Here is a 21,438-nt window from a genome sequence, read left to right as displayed (position 1 = left end):
TGATCATCCTGCATATTTTTGCAGAACCAATTTAAATATATAAACAGGGTCTCCTAGAATACGTACTATTTTATTTAAAGGAGTTTTAAGGGGCATTACACTCTAATAGAGAGACTCATCATTTCTGAATATAAAAAAGCTCCAATTCTTGTTAAGTTCCCAAAAAGAGGAACTGCCATTTCTATTACTACTTTATTTCTTTCTTTCTGTATTTCCAAAAAAGAGGAACTGCCATTTCTATTACTACTTTCTTTCTTTCTTTCTGTATTTCCAAAAAAGAGGAACTGCCATTTCTATTACTACTTTCTTTCTTTCTTTCTGTATTTCCAAAAAAGGGAAACTGCCATTTCTATTACTACTTTCTTTCTTTATTTCCAAAAAAGGGAAACTGCCACTTCTATTACTACGTTCATTGTTTGTGTAGTTCAAAAAAACGAGGAACTGCCACTTCTATTACTACATTCATTGTTTGTGTAGTTCAGAAAATGAGGAACTGATAATTCTATTACTACGTTCATTGTTTGTGTAGTTCAAAAAAAGAGGAACTGCCACCTCTATTAATATTTTCATTCTATATGTAGATCCCAAAAAGAGGAACTGCCACTTCTATTAATATTTTCATTCTATATGTAGCTCCCAAAAAGAGGAACTGCCACTTCTATTAATATTTTCATTCTATATGTAGTTCCCAAAAAGAGGAACTGCCACTTCTATTAATATTTTCATTCTATATGTAGTTCCCAAAAAGAGGAACTGCCACTTCTATTAATATTTTCATTCTATATGTAGTTCCCAAAAAGAGGAACTGCCACTTCTATTAATATTTTCATTCTATATGTAGTTCCCAAAAAGAGGAACTGCCACTTCTATTAATATTTTCATTCTATATGTAGTTCCCAAAAAGAGGAACTGCCACTTCTATTAATATTTTCATTCTATATATAGTTCCCAAAAAGAGGAACTGCCACTTTTATTAATATTTCCATTCTATATGTAGTTCCCAAAAAGAGGAACTGCCACTTCTATTAATATTTCCATTCTATATGTAGTTCCCAAAAAGAGGAACTGCCACTTCTATTAATATTTTCATTCTATATGTAGTTCCCAAAAAGAGGAACTGCCACTTCTATTAATATTTTCATTCTATATGTAGTTCCCAAAAAGAGGAACTGCCACTTCTATTAATATTTTCATTCTATATGTAGTTCCCAAAAAGAGGAACTGCCACTTCTATTAATATTTTCATTATTTATGTAGTTCCCAAAAAGAGGAACTGCCATTTCTATTACTACTTTCTTTCTTTTTGTACTTCCAAAAAAGAGGAACTGCCATTTCTATTACTACTTTCTTTCTTTCTTTCTGTATTTCCAAAAAAGAGGAACTGCCATTTCTATTGCTATGTTGTTTTTTTTTGTAGTTCCAAAAAAAAATAACTGCGGCCTTAACTGCTATGTTGGTGTTAGACGTGCATCCGGTGTCCGCCATCTGTGCAGTGGAATTCAGACCAGTTGAGGGTTTTATATTGTGGCCCCGGTACCAAATTGGGTACCGGGGCCACTCCACTACGCAGTCCAGATAGATGCGTATCAGATATTAAACTACATTCAATGTTGGGGCCAAATCCAGAATTAATTAAAATGACCTGTCATCGTCAAAAACAAGAGGTATTGATGCATTAGAACTGCACCCTGTATATGCTGCAGAGGGCTCCCTCAGGGCTCTGTCCTTGGACCCTTACTATTCTCACTATACACCTCTTCTCTGGGTGCACTCATCAGCTCCTTCGGCCTCAAGTACCTCCTTAATGCTGATGACACTCAACTCTACCTTTCCTCTCCTGATCTCTCTCCCTCCCTTCTTTCCAGGGTATCCGCATGCCTCTCTGCCATCTCCTCCTGGATGTCCTCTAGATTTCTTAAACTCAATCTTGCTAAAACTGAACTCATTGTCTTTCCTCCCTCTCGTACCTCCTTCCCCTCTGACCTCTCCATCACTGTTGACAACTCATCTATCTCCCCTGTTCCCCAACTCCGCTGCCTAGGTGTCATCCTCGACTCCTCTCTCTCCTTTGCCCCTCACATTCACTCTCTCGCCAAATCCTGCCGTTTCCAGCTTCGCAACATTGCCCGCATTCGGCCCTTCCTCTCCCAGGATGCCACCAAATCTCTCGTCCACTCTCTGATTATCTCCCGCTTGGACTACTGCAACCTTCTCCTAATCGGCCTCCCCCTCTCTCATCTCGCTCCCCTTAGATCTGTACTTAACGCTGCTGCTAGGCTTATTTTCCTCTCTCGCCGTTCCACCTCTGTATCCCCACTCTACCAAGCCCTTCACTGGCTTCCCTTCCCCTACAGAATCCGTTTCAAGTTCCTCACTCTGACTTACAAGGCCCTCGCCAACTCCACTGCTCCCTACATCTCTAACCTTATCTCTATTCATACTCCCTCCCGCTCACTGCGATCGTCCGACGATTGTCGCCTCTCTTCCCCTCTGATTACCTCCTCTCACGCACGTATCCAAGACTTCTCCCGCGCCGCTCCCCTCCATTGGAACAAGCTCCCCCGCTCCATCAGAACTTCCCCTAATCTGTCCTCCTTCAAACGAACATTAAAAACCCACCTTTTCCTTAAAGCCTTCCAGTCTCATGCCTAAACTCCCACCAGTCGGCTACCTCTCTTTCTCATCCCTTCTTCCCTTCTCCCCCTTCCTCCCGTCTCTCCGTCTCATCCATGTGTCTGTCTGTCTTCCCCTCCCTTTAGATTGTTCGCTCCTTTGAGCAGGGCTCTCCTACCTTCTGTTTCCATCACTTTTAACTGCGCTCTCCAGCTACTCAGCTCACCTCCTCTCAGTCCCTCTGCCCTCTGTCTCCTCTCGCTTCTCTCCGCTCCCCTCAGTGACTCTTAACCTGTCATGCGTGCCCACCCTCTTGGGCCATAGTTACCTGCCTGTACTCACTTTTCCCCTCCCTCCCTCTCTTTCATGCTGTGCCTGAGCCCCCAGAGTTATAGTGCTTACTGTTACTTGTACTGTGCTGTTTCACCTTGTACTGTGCCATTGTTTGTCCTTGTACGGCGCTACGGTTACTTTGTGGCGCCCTATAAATAAAAATTAATAATAATAATAATAATAATAATAATAATAATGTAGGATCAGCCATCTGTAGAGTGGAATTGAGACCGGTTAAGGTTTTTTTATTGTGGCCCCGGTACCAAATTGGGTACCGGTTCCACTACACTACGCAGTCCAGATAGCTGTGCAGTGGAATTGAGACCAGTTTAGGTTTTTTTATTGTGGCCCCGGTACCAAATTGGGTACCGGTTCCACTACACTACGCAGTCCAGATAGCTGTGCAGTGAAATTGAGACCAGTTAAGGTTTTTTTATTGTGGCCCCGGTACCAAATTGGGAACCGGTTCCACTACACTATGCAGTCCAGATAGCTGGGCAGTGGAATTGAGACCAGTTAAGGTTTTTTTATTGTGGCCCGGTACCAAATTGGGTACCGGGGACAATACACTACGCAGTCCAGATAGCTGTGCAGTAGAATTGAGACCAGTTAAGGTTTTTTTATTGTGGCCCTGGTACCAAAATGGGTACCGGGGACACTCCACTATGCAGTCCAGAAAGCTACCTCGGTCCAATGTTTTGGACTAAAAACAATATTGTGAGGTGTGAGGTGTTCCAAATACACTGGAAATCAGTGGAAATGATTGTTATTGAATGTTATTGAGGTTAATAATAGCGTAGGAGTGAAAAGCAAACAAAAAACTAGATTTTAGCACTTTTTATGCTTTTTTAAAAATAAATCAGAACCCAAAACCCTAAATCAGAAGCAAAACCTTTCGTCAGGTGTTTTGCCAAAACAAATCAGATCCCAAAACCTCAAGCTAATCAGAACCCAAAACCCAAAACACTAAAAGTGCCCAGTGCACACCCTTAGTAAACACCAAATGTGTGCTCCAAGTACTACTGTTATAATAACATACAGAAGCTACTTACTTCAGCTGTAGTAATATGCCCAGTAATAATTCTATCAGTCGGCATATCATTATCATCATTATCAGCTATTTATATAGCACCACTAATTCCGCAGAGCTGACAGAGAACTCACTCACAATAGTCCCTGCCCTATTGGAGCTTACAGTCTAAATTCCGAGAGTGAGAGAGAGAGAGAGAGCCTAGGGGCAATTTAATAGCAGCCAATTAACATTTAACCTACTAACCCAAGTAAACACGGAAGGAGCATACAAACTCCACACAGATAAGGCCATGGTCGGGAATCAAACTCATAACCCCAGTGCTGTAAAGTATAGAGTAAAGAGCCTTAATGACTCAGGCCCTATGTCTCAAATATCTGACGTGTATATTTTTTTATCAGTTGCTGTTTATGACGATGGACCATTATCATTCATAGGCAGTTCAGAAGCCACAGTTTGTGTGAAAGGCTCATTTGTTTCTTAGGTAATAGAAATATTGTACACAGTCTGCAGAAGGTGGATTCATATATAAGCCCTTTGCCAGTATCGTTACTGCAGAATATTGTATTTGGCAAGCTATCAGGTACGGTGCAACCACTAGTGGACCTAGGTTTAGAGGGCTCCTGAAACATGAGGGGACTAGGACACTCGCAGTGGCCCTGCATGCTATGCTTTGCAGTTTCAGCCTTTCTTCCTCTGTTAGAACCAGTTCAGACACTGTCCAATAGAAGTTTTTGGAGGGCAGTTGTAGACATTGATGATAAAGGTAGGTATTTAAGTAAATTATACCTTTTAACAGAACTCCAACAATGTTTTTTTTAGCTTTAGCTGTCCTTTAATTGATATGTATAATATGGGAATAGCTATTGAGTGTAGAGACTGTGTATTATTAGGGAATGCCAGTGGTAACCACCTTAAATTAAACTGAAATGTAATCAGTCTGAAAAAACCCCATTAATCTCCTCTACCAAAAAGTGTAGGGCACCACAATTCACACATTGCATGTCCATAGGACCCAAAGAGCAGTATTGTGGAGAAATACGTCATGTCCAATGCATGCAGCGTTCCTGTCTCAGTAAGGGGTTTGGAGTGCCCCTGAAAGGGCAATGGGAAAGCTTGGTCTGATGCCAGAAGGCCGGTTGTGACTTAAAAGCTTGAGGTGCCTGTGTCTCGAGGGCCAGGGCCCGGAGGTGACCTAAAAATGCACTGGGGGTGGCAACCCATTATGACTGCACAGAGTAGGGCACTAGCACAATGCACTTAAGTAACACTGTTCCATCTTTTCTTTTTGGTCCTGGCCTCTTGGCCAGACCAGAACAGTTTTTAGACCCTCCGGCCACGAGACTGGGGCCTACAGGCCTATTTTTTATTTTTATTTATGTATTCATTTATTTATTTATTCAAATACTAGCACTTATGCACTAAGCCAATAGTTCCCAAACTTTCTCAGTTCGAGGCACCTTTAGAGTCTCCATAATTTAAGGCACCCCTAAACCAAAATAATTACGGAGTAGTCCCAAGTATTTGGGTCAAAGTAACATAATAAGTGTATAGGTCAGGACAGAAATACTTATTAAGTTGTTTGCAAAAATAATACACATAAATCCAAGAAAAAAATAATATATATATTTTTTTCAATTATATTTCTGTCAAAGAACAATTTACAGCACTCGTTAACAGGAATAAGATCAAACAAAATAAAGCAACAATATGTACAAAAATCACCATTTACCATCACACTGTGCCCCTTCACCATCACACTGTGCCCCTTTATCATAACATTGTGCCCTTTCACCATCACACTGTGCCCCTTCATCATAACACTGTGCCCCTTCACCATCACACTGTGCCCCTTCAACATAATACTAGGCCCATTTACCATTACACTGCGTCCCTTCATCACTCTGCTCCACTTCACTATCATACTGTGCCCCTTCACTATCACTCTGTGACCCTTCACTATCACACTGTGTCCCTTCATCATAACACTGTGCACCGTAACCAATACAAGGTCCCCCTTCATCATAATGCTAGGCCCCTTCAGCATCACACTGTGCCCCTTCATCATAAAACTGTGCCTCTTCACTATCACACTGTGCCTCTTAATCATAACACTAAGGCCCCTTTACCATCACACTGTGCCCCTTCATAATAAGACTGCTCCCCTTCATCACAACACTGTGCCCCTTCACCATCACACTGTGCCCCTTCATCATAACTCTGTGCCACTTTATAATCACATGTGCTCCTTCACAATAACACTGTGCCCCTTCATCATAAAATTGTGCTCCTTTATAGTCAAATGTGCCCCTTCATAAAAACACTGTGCCCCTTTATAGTCAAATGTGCCCCTTTAAACTCAAATGTGCCGCTTCATAATAACACTGTGCCCCTTTAAACTCAAATGTGCCCTTTCATAATAATACTGTGTCCCTTTATAGTCAAACGTGCACCTTTAAAATCACATGTGCCCCTTTATCAGTTTTCCCTTGTATTACACTGCCCCTTTCAACCTCCATTCATTTTCCTATCTTTTACTTTCCCTTCTTTCTTCTGTTTTCTTCTTTTTCTCTTCTGTTTTCTGACTGTAAGATCTTTGAATTACACGCTCTGGGCAACCTGTAAGGGTTCCACCACATTGAGGTCCTCAAGGGCAGCTTCTTGGCATGTTTGTTGTAAACAAAGGGAGGATAAGGGAATAATGAAATAACACAACAGTCCATGTTTGAGGTCCCTGCAAGGCGCACTGATAAATGTGGCTGGAAATAACTGTCACAGTTTCCAGACCACCCAGCAGGTCACATGTTCCAGGTGACCCAGCAGGGCTGCAAATACCTGTGACAGTTTCCATACCACCCAGCAAGTCACATGTTTCAGGTCACCCGTCAGGTGCACAGGGAGAGTTCACTGTCACAGTTTCCAGAGCAATCAGCTGGTGCACAGGTATATTGCCAACAGTCACATTTTCCAGCAAATCTACAGACCAAGACCTTTAATTTGGTATATGATGTGCCTAGCTCAGACAACAGCATCATAGAAATAAGTCACTCATAATAATTGTACTTATGCTATTACTATATAGATTTTATGTTTGTATTTATATTTATTCTACATTACCCATGTTATTTCTTTCCTCATTAAAATATGTAACAGTGCTCTTCAAAGTGACTTCAGGAGAAGACTGTTGATGATTATCATGTCTGTGTGTGATATAATCGCTCAGTAGTAGCAATAATTTATATTTTCTTTTATATTCTGGATAATGGGCTTCATGATAAATGACTCTATACCTGTAGATTTTGAATTGTACACTGCAATGTTATTGTTTGCAAAAACAAAATGTATTGAAGAAAAATAATTCTTTCTTTTTTATTGCTAGAGTGGAGCCATGTATCACCACAGTGTAACTATTATTATAATACAAATAATCCTTGAGACATCCTTTTACTTTATTTCTTATTTTACTTGATTTGTACTGTGCTAGCGTTATTATAAATGACATTATCTGTCGTGTTTGTTATGTGTGATTAAATACTGATGCATAAGGTCATTTATAATTCAGAATACATCAATACTGCATGAATGTGACAATGCATATGACATTATTTACAATGTTGTGCTGTACAAAAGAACAATAAGCTTCTCAACAAATGTATTAATTGAATTAACTTCACTGGCCATATTTATAAACCAGCAAAATTTGTAAAAATGCACAACAAAAATGTACATGTACCAAAGTAAACTGAAGCCTCTTAAAAAATTAAAAATGAACGCATCAAAGAGGATATTTCAAGATCTGTTAATTTTCTTGCATGTATTTTTTATTTTATTTTTATTGTAAAACCTGCACTGAATTTTGGAAAGATACATTTTTTCCTATTGATGTAATTGCCTAGTAAAGCTTGACATCAATGTGGATCTGAGTTTTTTTAGTGCCAAATCAAAGGCAAATATGTTTGGAGGATCATTTGGGGTGTGAGGTACTCCTGGCTGTTTAATAGGTTGGGTACAATATCCCTACTTTTGGATACCGACACCCACTATACCTACAAAACAAAGCGAAGAGTGATATAACGACTTAATTAAAATGTACACTTACCATAATCTCAACAGTGGAGATTACTGAAAGCACTGCTATGCGACTGCTGCTAAATGCGAAGATGCTGGATGCCGGCACTACCCTAACCCCTAACCCTAACATACCACTTTAAATGTAGATGTTGCAGTCTTTGGTGACGTCAGAATGAAGAGCCGGTATCCAGCATCTTCGCATTTATCAGCAGTCGCATAGCAGTGCTTTCGGAAATCTCCGCCACCGGGGTAAAGGTAAGTGTGTTTTTTAAATAGGTTGTTATTTCAGTCTTCGGGGGGGTTTTGTACGTATAGTAGGTGTCGATATCCCAAGCATCAGAATATCAATTACCACCACATTTAATACCTTACAAGCAAATCCAGATTCACTCAACTATTACTACAACCCCACAAGATATACAAACACCATTCTACATATCTACATCCCAAGATTACTCACAATTTAATACCAGATATTTAAACATTAAGTGCATCAAACATTCAGTTTAAACACCTAAAAATCTATATGCCCAGACAAAAAAATCAGAGAATATAAACATTCAGAGCTGTAAACAACCGAACAACAAAACATTCAAAGCTATATACATTAAGAGCCATAAATAGCATGGGCTATATTCACTGTGAACTATAAACACCAAGAGCTATAATCACTGACCGCTATAGACATTCAGGACTATAAACATAAATAGCTATAACACCCGAGCTATTTACATTCACACCGTCGCACATATAGCTACATACTGGAATAGCAGTATACAAACACGAGAAGAGCTAAATTGCTTGCACGCCAATATAAACTGTTGTGATAAGTGCTATAAACCAAGTGTTATTAAAAAAGAGCAAAATATACTTCCTCCAGTCTGTATAACAAAGCAAGGTGTGCATCCCCCTCCCAGCCCCCCCCCCCCTTATTTTTCTATCCTACTTCTCCTCATCTCTCTCCTACCGGGATTTACAACCAGGAACAAGACACAGAACAGCACCCATACGGGAACAATCACCAGCAGGATTTATTAAGATAATCAACCACCACCACCTACCTACAACAACAGGAACCACACAGGTACATCACCCCCTGATAAAATGTCGAAAGGTAAGCACCTTGAAAACACCACCACACATGAGAATGAGAAAACACTACGCAGACACCTCCCTCTGCACTGCGCCACAGAATCCCATATCATGCATATGTTTGGAGTTAAGCTCTGTCCCGTAGCATAATTTCTGTTCTTCATGTGGTGAGTGGCGGTGGGTGGAAGGACGCATGCAGAGTCAATCCCTATTTGGTGCACATGCTCAGAAGAGATCATAACCTTCTGAGCCTGTTCAGGGCCCAGAGCATGCATAGTGAAACCCTAAACGTCACTGTGCATACACCAACTCTTGCGCATACTCAAAAGAGATAAAATTATGAGTTCTTCACCTGAATATTTAAAATACTTTGATTTGGCACTAAAAAAACCAAACACAGATCTTGTGTCTTGGGAAGATGGACCCATAGTGGCTCCATACCCTGCTTAAGAACCCTGGTAAGAAGCAGCATGGTAGAGGCACGACACCTGAGGGGAATAGGTGCCCCTAGAGCTAGCGACTGCATTGCTGATAATGCTTCTGCCTTACCATAGCAACTTTTCCCACCACTAGCTACAATTCTTATGTAGCTACAGTATCTTATGTATTAATATTTATTTATAAAGCACCATAGCACTCAGTGCTGTTCATTGGCAGGATTATGATATAAACATAGAATGATTAGTTGGGAGAAACACTTGAAACTTAATGGAGTGGAATAATAATTTTATCTGTTGGTGGATATACTTGTTTATACATACATGACTACAGGGAGTTGGTGGATACAGATACTGTGCACGTTTGTAGCAGTTGATAATTACGGGTACAATGCTACAGGCAGTTGGTAATAGCAGATACAGCACTAGTTCCTGGCTCTGGTTAGTTGATAAGAGCAGTGTGCTAGTTTCTGGCTCTGGGCAATTGATAAGAGCAGTGTGCCAGTTTCTGGCTATGGGCAGTTGATAAGAGCAGTGTGCTAGTTCCTGGCTCTGGTTAGTTGATAAGAGCAGTATGCTAGTTCCTGGCTCTGGTTAGTTGATAAGAGCAGTGTGCTAGTTCCTGGCTCTGGTTAGTTGATAAGAGCAGTGTGGCAGTTTCTGGCTATGGGCAGTTGATAAGAGCAGTGTGCTAGTTCCTGGCTCTGGTTAGTTGATAATTACAAAAACTGTGCTAGCTTTTCAGGCTCCCGTCAGTTGGTAATTGCAAGAATAGTATTAGTTTCTGGCTTTTGGTAGTTGGTAATTAATTATGTATCAAATGTTCCCAACACCTCTTATTATAAACTGATTTGGCCAGGACCATCTTTAACTTCTGTTTCATGTCACTTTATCTTATTCATTTGTATCATTATCATTGATATCATTATTTCCTCAATGTACAGTGTTACAAATATGTTGGCGCTTTATAAAGGATAATAATAATAACAACAATTATATACAGGCACTATCTCAGAATTGTAGGCACATAACTTCTCTAAACAGCATTTGCAGCTTTATAAATTACACTCATTTCAATCTCAGCTATAAAGAATAAAGTCTGAGGGGTAAATGTATCAAGCTGAGAGTTTTCTGGCGGGTTTGGAAAGTGGAGATGTTGCCTATAGCAACCAATCAGGTTCTATCTGTCATTTTGTAGTATGCACTAAATAAATGATAACTAGGGGCCTGATTCGTAAAGGATCTTAACATGTAGCACACAAATATCAACTTTAAATTTCAGTGTACAAATAAGCTATCAAGTATTTGTGTGCTACATGAAGAAACAGTCAGTTTTTAACTTATGTGCAAAACAGAATACTAATTTGCACCCACTGCATTGTAACATGGTTTTGTCCAGAAGACTGAAATAAGAAGTTTCTTAAGTTAAGATCCTTAATGAATCAGGCCCCAGATTTTTCTGTTTTTCAAACCCGCCGGAAAACTCTCAGCTTGATACATTTACCCCTGAGAATGTCAGCTCATAGGGCTAATTGAGAGAATCCTAGCATGACAGCAAACCTTATAATTATTGTTGGGTTTATTATTTATTGGTGATTTTGTTTAACTGATTGTTTTCATTATATCAATAAAACTGTAGGCAGGAATGCAGCATTGTACATGGATAAATAACATTCCTCTTTTCGAATGGGTGTTTAATTTGCTGTTACCACACTGGCCACATTAGCTCTATTCAATGTAGTCTATTTTCTACCATTTGTAATCTGTTTATTGTCTACATGTGAATAGAGAGACAAATTGGGGATCATATTAGGTATCTCTTTAGGTTATGAAATATCATGATATTTAAAATGCAAAAATAACATTTGTATCTTCAATAAAAAAGGAGTTGGCATATAATGAGATACACGTTTAAAAGCAAATAGCAAAAAGTACATGTAATCATTTATCCAGTTTGGAAGGTTTTTGGTGCGTATTTTCAGCTTTGTTCAAAATCAAGCTTTTAAAATCCCCTCTAGAATACTTGTTTCTTTGTTGTTTGCGTCTCCTTCACTTCTGCCTTTTTGTGAAGATTGCTTAATGGCAGTACAAGCACTGCTTTTAGTTCTGTTAATAATCGTGGATGTACACCAGACTGTTAGAATTTCTCACTGTAAACTAATAATCTCACTATGCAAATGCGAGAACTGCAAACAGATGGGGAATCCACATATCTCCACAACATTATATATTATATACAAATGCAAAACAGCCATTGCACTGCGATAGTACAGATAGACCCACAGTTGTAATGATTTTACAGACAAATACAATCAAAACTCCATCTGTTTCACATACTACTGATTTTTTGAAACTCATTTCTGTTCTTATTACACTTCCTTTATATCTGCTTATTGATAGAGCTGTACATCAGTTCTGTTGTATGATCATTTGCATAGGAAAGAAAAATATACATAACATTATGCCGTATCACAAGGAAATGCTTCTTTTCAAATGTAAAAACAGAAAATGTCTATTACCTATAATAGATGAGACCTGCACATATCAGGAAGACAGATCTGTAACTAATGAGTGCATTTCAGGAAGATCATTTGTAAACCCTACTCCATTTCTCATAGATAATTGTATGTGATGTCTAATTATATAAAGGATGATGAAAGGTTTTGGGGAACAGGGCCCACAAGTATTTTTTTATTAAATTAATATGAAATTCTTTGAAAACTCCTTTGCTGAGCGACCTGCTTACTGCCCTGTTATTACCGAAATATAGTATTTTTGGAGAAAAACTGCAAAGTAGAATTATTTATTTATAGGCATGCAAAGTATGGCTCTGTCTGATAGCCTTTCAGAGCAGCTAATTAGTGATTTTGAATAGGCAGATAACAAATAATGAGCCTATTTGTCAAGTATTATTGGGAGCATTCATTCATGGTTATTTGAAGAACAGCAGGCAGTTCTGTAAAGTACCATTAGGTATCTGTCTTTTCAATTTGTCTCTTGAAGCTTTTTCTGGAAAAATTTGAGAAATTACACATTTATCAGGTGTTAGGTATTTATATTATTAGGATATAATGCATACTCTAGTCAGATTGTCTATATTGTATTACCTATATTATTTTATCATCATGTATTTATGCAGCATTAATATATTCCAGAGTTTTACAAACTGTATTTATTAACTTCAGTCTCTAGTGAGGCTTACAATCCTTACCACAGGTACACGCACACACATCACAGAGGTTCTCCCTGTTCCTCAAGAATTGCTGCTAATTGAGATTATTTCCCACTGGTCTCTCTGTTTTCCACTGCAAAATACCAGGTCAGACACAGGATGATGAACACGGTTTCAATCCGTTGTATCTCTTCACACCGCACTTTGGTCCTGGGTATATCCCGAGTCACCGCCTCTCACAGTGGACCCATATCTGTCCTGCATTTTCAAGTTGAGCCATTAAAATGGGACAGCAGAGGCTTATATGGGTGATTTAGCAGGGGGCAATGAGCTGTTTTTAGCAGAACCCGGGTAGAATAACCATGGAACAGCTTTCAAACTGCAGCATATCTGGCTCCAACATGGGACTAACCCTGGTTGTGACCCATTCATGCCGACACATGACCTGGGTTATTCCTGGGTCAATGCATCTATGTGAAATAGGTATAAGATGGTGGTGTTTGCAGAAAAGGAGAAGTTTGCACAGGTAGGGGGGAAGCGTGGGAATAGTGAGGCCATTGTTGCCGCTAGTTTTATGGAGCAGTGTAAAAATTAGATTCCATTCTGTGGAGTAGCATCATTGAAATTTAATGATGGGGTTAAGAGGGTGCAGTTTTTGTGGCATTCCTTGACGGGTGGAGGTGCAGCAGCTCATTTTCACTCTGCAAAACAACTTGAATTTTGCACCAGTTGGTGGTCTTCAGATCTTGTCCTATCCTTTTAAGGGGACACATATTCTGCCTTCATGTTGCACTTTTCAGAGAAGTGAAGTTCTAGGCACACTCCATTCTTGACCTATTTCCTACTGTAAGTTGCTCTCCCTAAACTTTCAACATTTAAAAATTAAGTTAAAAAATTAGACCAAAAACGCAGTATTTTAAGAGACAAACAGAAACGTTTAATTTAATAAAAGTGGTGGCTCTACAATGAGAGGTTAGACTTTGATGTGATGTTTATACTTTTACATAAATTGTAATTCTTCAATTTGTTGTATGCTCTGTACACCTAGACACACTTGTAGTTTGCAGATGTATCTGCCAGGAGCGGAGACTAGGCATGCACCTTGAAGGCACACCTAGACGCACAAGTGTAAAATCGTTTTTTGGTGCACATCGAGTGTTCTTCATAAATAAACTCCGGGGGCTATAAAAAGTATTTCTTCCTTTTGCCATATCCTCATTTTGTTTTCTACATCATGGAATCAAAATAGATTTATTTGGTATATCTTAAAAACAATCAATACAAAATACTCTGTAATGTCAAACAACTTATTATGTCACATGCCCAATGTGTATCATATCCTTAAACACATCTTCAGAATGCCAGCTTTCTGAATTTCAAAGGATATTTATATACCCTATGAAAAAATATCATTGGTAAACACTTAAAGAGCATCATTGAATAGTTTATTGGTTTTATAAAACAAAAAAAAATTAATAGAGCATGCACATTTAAATATATTAGATACAAATCTCAAGAAATAGATTGTATCAGAAAAACCAATAAAATTTTCATAAAGGTATGAAACTGAAAAGAATTGAACACATATACATGAAAACAACAAAAACATGTATTTGTAAAAATAAAAAAAGGACTTAACTGTCACTTCGTTTTACAAATGTATAATAAATTGCAAATACAACTGTATAAATACTTTAGCTTAAAGTAAATCCTCTAATCTATTACGTCTTATTCTTGTTAGTATTTTTTTTTATGGCTGTCCACATATTTCCAAATAATACTTTTTGAATAAAGATAACGCTTCATCAAAGTATCATCTGTACACTAGCTATATATTGTTGCCAGATTTATAAAATCTTACAAGAAAGTAAAAGCTAGTAAAGTCTTCTTATGTGATATATAACCTTTGGTTTAATAACCTTTTGCAAAATTGGATCCTTAGATATGATTCTTAAGTGTTTAGAAAGAATATAATTTTCTTCTGCTGTTCTCTATTACTAAAGGGCAACTGGAATTAGGTACGGAATTATTTAGCAGCATTAATTCTAATTGTATCATAACCTCTTTCCTCAAACTTAGACAATGTTACTTCTGCTTGTTTTTTTTTTTTAAATACATCATACTTGCAATTATGCCTGACGAACTGTGAATCTACTATATAAATGCCTAGTGGCGTGTGTGAAAAAAAACCCCCAAGCTGCAGCGCCACCTGCTGGCCAGAGTTATATACTGACCTATATATTTCTTGAAGGAGAAGTGACAGTTGGGAGTGGTTGGTGGTTGCTGGGGGTGACAGTGGGGAGTTTTTAACACCTTAAATAGCTTGATGAAGGATGTGGCGATGAAGATGAAGGATGAGGTGATGGAGAAAAAGGATGAGGTGGTGACATGTGGACAAAACCACGTTAAAAAAGGGCACTTGCGTCGGGAAGTAGCGCTCTTCCCCTGAGGAGGCCTGGGCTTGGCCCAAATGCATGACAAGAACCTTTTTAACACCTTAAGTAGCTTGATTTGACTAGAATGCATGAGTATCATGCATGGGTTAACTTGTATGTAATATATGTCTACTGGTGATGGTCTGTCCTGTTTTATCAAACTTTCAATTGTAAATCAAACAAATCTAACTTGGTTTTATTGACATTATGTGTAAATTTAAGATTTCATTCATTATTATTGACATATAATATACATACTTCAAGCTCACAAATCATCAATAAATCATCAATATATTGATGATAAAAGTTATTTTCTCTAAATAAGCAGTTAAATTATAAATACAACTCTGCCCCCAGATGTCCATAAATAAATTGGCATTTGTAAATAATGCTCTTCAGAAAACATAAAATAAATATGTGACAAAATAAACGAGTTTAAATCTAATATAAATTTTTGTTTGACAGCTTGAAAATATATTACAGCTTGTTAAATTAGGATACTATTGTTATTAGTCCCTTATCATGAGTGATATATGTTTAAAGGGCTTGAACATCAATGATTGCCCAATCAAATCAATCTTTAGCGTTCTCTCAATTACTCATCTAGCATGGGTGTTTCTGTCACCATTCTGAACTTTATGAAAGAGAAGCAAAGTGTTTGACACCAATGGCAGCAAGCATTGCTAAAACTGTACTCTGCTTTCCCATTTTCTCATGAATGACAGTGAAGAGGTTAACGTTCATGGTGAGTGATACTTAGATTAATAAAATAGATATTGAGTGAATCATTAGGAACTTACTAACTTTGTGCCCATCCAGTGAAAGGAAGCAATCTGTAATCATCATGCTCCTATCAGAGATCCGGGAATATATAAGCAGCAAAATTTACATGTAAGGCTGAATTAACATTGTGATGATTATGTAGTATATCTAATGACTGATTGTTATTTTCTGTTGAACTCATGTATGACAATGTATATTGTATGTAATCTTGTAATGTAATCTCAACGTGTGCTTTGCTAGATGACATGAGTTTGAACGAGTTTGAACTTATGCAAGTGTCATTAGTCTGTTGAAATAGCCAGACCAAGGAGAGACAGGATCTTGGAGGAGTTTGAAGCCCAAAGTTGTAAGACATCTAGTCAAGCAGAACGAGCAAAGGTGGGAAATCAGGTCTTGTGAACATTCCGATATCAGGACATCCCTAGCTCCCTTCTTTAAGCCCTGTGACATTTAGGAGATCAATATGTCTTTGACAGCTAAACTCCGAAGGTGAGGGGGTGAGGGCTATGTGGAAAAGGGTTTAAAATATTCTTCTTTAGACATCAGATTTTGCATTTTCATGAGGGGTCCATCAAGACTGAAATGTTCCATTTCCTCAACTGTGTTGCGCCTCACACACCATGGGCTAGATTTACTAAGCTGCGGGTTTGAAAAAGTGGGGATGTTGCCTATGGCAACCAATCAGATTCTAGCTGTCATTTTGTAGAAGGTACTAAATAAAAGAAAGCTAGAATCTGATTGGTTGCTATAGGCAACATCCCCACTTTTTCAAACCCGCAGCTTAGTAAATCTAGCCCCATGTCTTAACTAGTAAGTAGTAACTCATTTTAATTCCTATTTTATTTTCTGAAACTCATTTGTGTAACATAATGTATGTTTTGTTATTATTTTTTGTATATAAGCCTGGGAAACATTAAATTAAAATTAAATAAATTTAATCTAATGTATTCATGATTCTTTGTGAATTTATGAAGGCCTGGGAGGCTCATGCTACATGTGTGTATGAGTTAAGTATGAAACATTAATAAGTGGTTCTGGTGAACATAAGGACACCATAATAAATCCTTTTTGGTGCCAGAAAAGGTGTATTCATTGCTAAGTGACTAAGGTGACGCCAGTCATGGCCAGCTATGCAGAGTGCTGTATCTGGGACAGGCTGGGCGTTCGTGACAAACATGTAGATGTTATAATTGTTCTGTTCTTACACATTGTGTTATGTCTCTATTGCTGCTAATGCTAGATAACAGTGCAATATCATTACCCAGCCTCTGTGAACCATAACTACTTTGAAAACTGTTTTTTTTACTGACTCTAGACTTCAGGTCAATGTCAATTATTGATCAGCATGTATTAGAAAGGATTTTCTTTGTATTTACTGAATCCATTGTAACTTTGTATTAATATTTTTTTATATTTCTATATTCATATAATAAGCATATATTCAATAAAATAGTTTTAATACTATGTTTTACAATCTGCCTACATATTCTTATCTTTTGTGTTTTAGGTCTATAAACTATTTCAATAGGGCTGGAACTTCTATTTCCTTATATTTAGTATCTGAACATACCCAATCAGAGTGCCGCTTCTTATCTTTTACCAATATCATACTGCATATAACTACATGTCTAATAAAGACCACTAAAATGTGCAGAAAGTCACAATAAAACTAAGTACAAACATCCTTTTCATTAACACTGTGCTGTTATAGTCCTGCTTTCGGCAACCCCTGGCATGATTAAAATATACTTTGACAATATCTACTAATTTCTAATTAAGGTATAAAAACACTCATCTATTATGAATAACAAAGACATGTAGGGAAAAGGATAGAGCGAGAAATCCACAGGGTGGCTTGGGGGGTTGGGAGGATGGAGGTTAAGGTGGAGAGAACTGGGAAGGGGAGGTGATGAAGAGGGAGAACCTGCTGCCTCTGTGCATGTTGTATAAAGAGGGGCAGTTTGATGATGGATAAGGGGGACTGGATAGCAATAATGATGAATGGGACATGTTAGGGATTTTGAGGAGGGGTGGTTGATGCAGGGGATAATGGGAGTAGTAATAGTCAAACAACTCCAGTGGGACACCTAGGTCCCTCAATGGATACTATAAAGCAGGGGTAGGCAACCTGCGGCTCTCCAGGTGTTGTAAAACTACAAATCCCAGCATGCCTTGCCACCTATCTGCTGGTTATCTACTGGCAAAGCATGCTGGGACTTGTAGTTTTACAACATCTGGAGAGCCGCAGGTTGCCTACCCCTGCTATAAAGGCAACTACATTTGCAAAAGGCCAGCCTTGCTAAAATATGTTATATCTTTATTCAATCAGAATTTAGCAATTAATTTCTTACAAACAGAGAGTAACATCACCATCATATTGAAAATCCACTATATATCTAACACTGATTAAAGCATTTACCATCATTGCCTGTATGTACTAGTCAATATAAACTCATCAAACCATTATTTTTTCAGTTTCTTTATTACCTTAAATGGTTACATTCATAAAAAGGAAATGTATATAATAAGGATTTGCAACCTTCTGAAAACCAGCAAATTAAATAGTGTCCTGTAGACTCAAGATAACATATTACTAAATCTACACCTTAAAATAATTTAATGTCACTGTCCCCATCATTATATTTATTAACAATGTAGATATATATAACTGATTTAGATATTAACTACAGTCTCAAAGTCCTTATGATAGGCACAGCCCGTGGTAGGTGGGCCGTCTTCTGTGCAAAATCTCATGCAGGAGCAGCTTTTCAGAAAGGACCCTTATCTTAGTTCCAATAAAAACAATGTTTTTATGAAGCAATGTCCATTTACTGTTTGTTTGATGAGTAATAACATGAGCTTTCAGAGAGTGTGGGTTATGAAAATAATTCTGACTATGCCACTAAAATAGGTTTTCCATATTTTTAACATTGGAACATGAAGTGTATTCAGCCCAAACAAAATAATTGCACGCTTCTGTATGAGTGCCCTAAGCAGTACAGCAAATATACAACTCTTTGTCTGCTACCTCTAATAGTCTATGGAAAAAGCTGAAGTTCTAAAAGGTTTCTATTAGCGAAAATTGGGACAGTCCTAGGAAGATTAGGACACATGAGAGGCATGCAACATTTTTTGCTAACTCCACTGATTGTAAGCTTGCGAGCAGGGCTTTCTTACCTCTCTGTCTGTCTGTATTACCCAGTATTGTTTTATTACTGTGTTTTTCCCCAATTGTAAAGCGCTACAGAATTTGCTGACATTATATAAATAAATGTTAATGATGATGATTTCATAGCTAAACTACTTTGCTACGACTAGCTCAATTCAATTAGCCTGTAACACATCTCATTTGCATTTACCCATGTAAGATGTCTAGGCAGTTAGCATTAATATTAAATTGAAAAAAACTATTTACTATTTCTACTTTGTTTCTGTGTTACCCTACAGCAAATACATTTTCCTATCATGCAATGCATGTTGGTAACCAACATAACAATCTACTTTCAAATAAATCGGAATTTTTTTTAACATACTGTGAGTTTTTGTTAAATATATGCTGTATGTAAGTAATCTGACTTTTCTTACCTTCCTTAAAGGTTTGAGTTTTGTTTCCATTACAAAATCATACTTGCAGAGTTCACAGCAACGAGTGTCTGAACTTTTAATCCATTGGTGTAGACAGGCTTGATGTACAAATCTCAGTGTTCCAGTACAGCGACAAGGTGTAATAAGGGGATTTTCATCATCTCCCTCACAATGGCAGATTCTAAAACATAAAAATACAAAATAATTAGTTCACATTTTGAATGGTGATGATCAATTAGCAGCACAAGATTTTAGAATCAATTCTCACAATTAAAGGGGTGCAAAATATATCTACTGCATTGCCTTACTATTATTTTTTTATATAATCGATAATGACAGATTATCCCAAGTCTTGTTGTATCTGTTGCCTCCATGAAATCTAAGAAATATTACTTCACTCAACACTATGATATTTTCTTTCCCAAGTAAATAGACTACAAATGTGTTCCCTGCCTATCCCCTGATTAAATGTAATATAAAGTTTGACAGCTTGAAAATATATTGCATCTTGGTAAAATAGGATGCTATCATTATTAGTCCCTTATCATGTGTGATACATGTTTAAAGGACTTAAACATCAATGATTGCCCTAATAAAAGTGTCCACCATTGAAAATGATCTAAGGCTTGTATGATTGCAGTGGAATATTTAGTGTATCATATTAAAGATCTAACTAATATATGTAATTATAAATCTACTGTATATACTAAGAAAGATTGGAAATTAAAGAGTTAAAATCCAAAATAATGGACTTACCCGAAGCTTTGTGTATTTTGGGAATATAATAAAAAAATTAAATAACAATAATTTATTGGATGCATAATTGTATTCCTCCTGATTATTGAATGTATCTTAATAAACCTTTATCCAATAAAGCCCTCAATTCCCACAGGAAATATGTCTGCTGAGTCTCCTATCAATGCTTTATATGCAGCTTCATCATTTAATAATCTATATGCTTCATTTTTCAAAGGCTGTAGTGCCTTGGACTATCACCCTACTACCTATGTCTGTTTTTTATATTACTATTTAAACTGTCACTGAGGCTTGGATGACCTGTTTCTCTACAAAGATCAGAATATGTGAATAATATAAATTAGAGTGACAAAGTTTCATAAAATCTGACTTTTTTAATTAAATTAAAAAATATATTAATATACCTACTCTGGCATTCAAATGAATACAATTTAGAATGCCATTTACTACTAGATTTATTAAGGGAAAAGGATATTTTGTTTCTGTCCACTAGACTTTTTCATAAAATGTTGAATAATCGTTAAAGAATGTATATGTTTATTAATATTTAATAATTGCTTGACACTGTTAAAATAATAACTAGGGGACATAGTAGCTATATAGATGAAACTTTAAAAGACAGATTAAAGACCTCATCTACTTATCATTTGTGAAGGGTTCTTCTTCTTAAATAATTTTAACCCTCCTCTATTTCCCCCTTGTGCTTGGCAATGTCTTATGATTCCCAACAGTGATTTTATTTATGTATATAGGGTTTCTTTCTCTACTGACCATGGTCTTGGTCGGCTTGGTGGACCTGTTTCTCAAAAGATGTTTGCCCATTGATCATTTTGAAGACTCAAGTGTAGTTAATATTTAACTTACTTTAACCACAATTGTATTATTGGGAGATATTGTGTAACCAGTGGATCAGAATCTCGCTTTAAACTTGTTAAGGGCTTTCTAGCTAAGAATTTTTTTAAGACATATTTGGACATTGTGCTTTTGGTCCTGCAAATTATCTGCTTTATTGGTCACAGAATGAGGATGAGAAGATTATATATATATATATATATATATATATATATATATATATATATATATAGGTGGCCTCTGTAGACGACTCCAATTATGCACATGATTTGAAGTGCA

At 37.3% G+C, this 21,438-nt stretch overlaps 1 protein-coding gene across 3 annotated transcripts in view; it reads right to left on the bottom strand.

Moving 5' to 3' along the window:
- Positions 1 to 21,438, bottom strand: part of MARCHF1 (membrane associated ring-CH-type finger 1) — a 214,644-nt gene that overhangs the window by 95,150 nt on the left and 98,056 nt on the right. For all 3 annotated transcript variants that reach the window (XM_075198012.1, XM_075198007.1, XM_075198020.1), the window contains one exon: positions 19,552 to 19,732. In XM_075198012.1, coding sequence (XP_075054113.1) covers positions 19,552 to 19,732 — 181 coding nt within the window. The remainder of the gene's footprint in view (positions 1 to 19,551; positions 19,733 to 21,438) is intronic.

This window comes from Mixophyes fleayi, chromosome 1, assembly GCF_038048845.1.
Source record: "Mixophyes fleayi isolate aMixFle1 chromosome 1, aMixFle1.hap1, whole genome shotgun sequence".
NCBI lineage: Eukaryota > Metazoa > Chordata > Amphibia > Anura > Limnodynastidae > Mixophyes > Mixophyes fleayi.
Note: the sequence above shows the minus strand (reverse complement) of the source record. Positions and strands in the feature narration are given on the sequence as shown.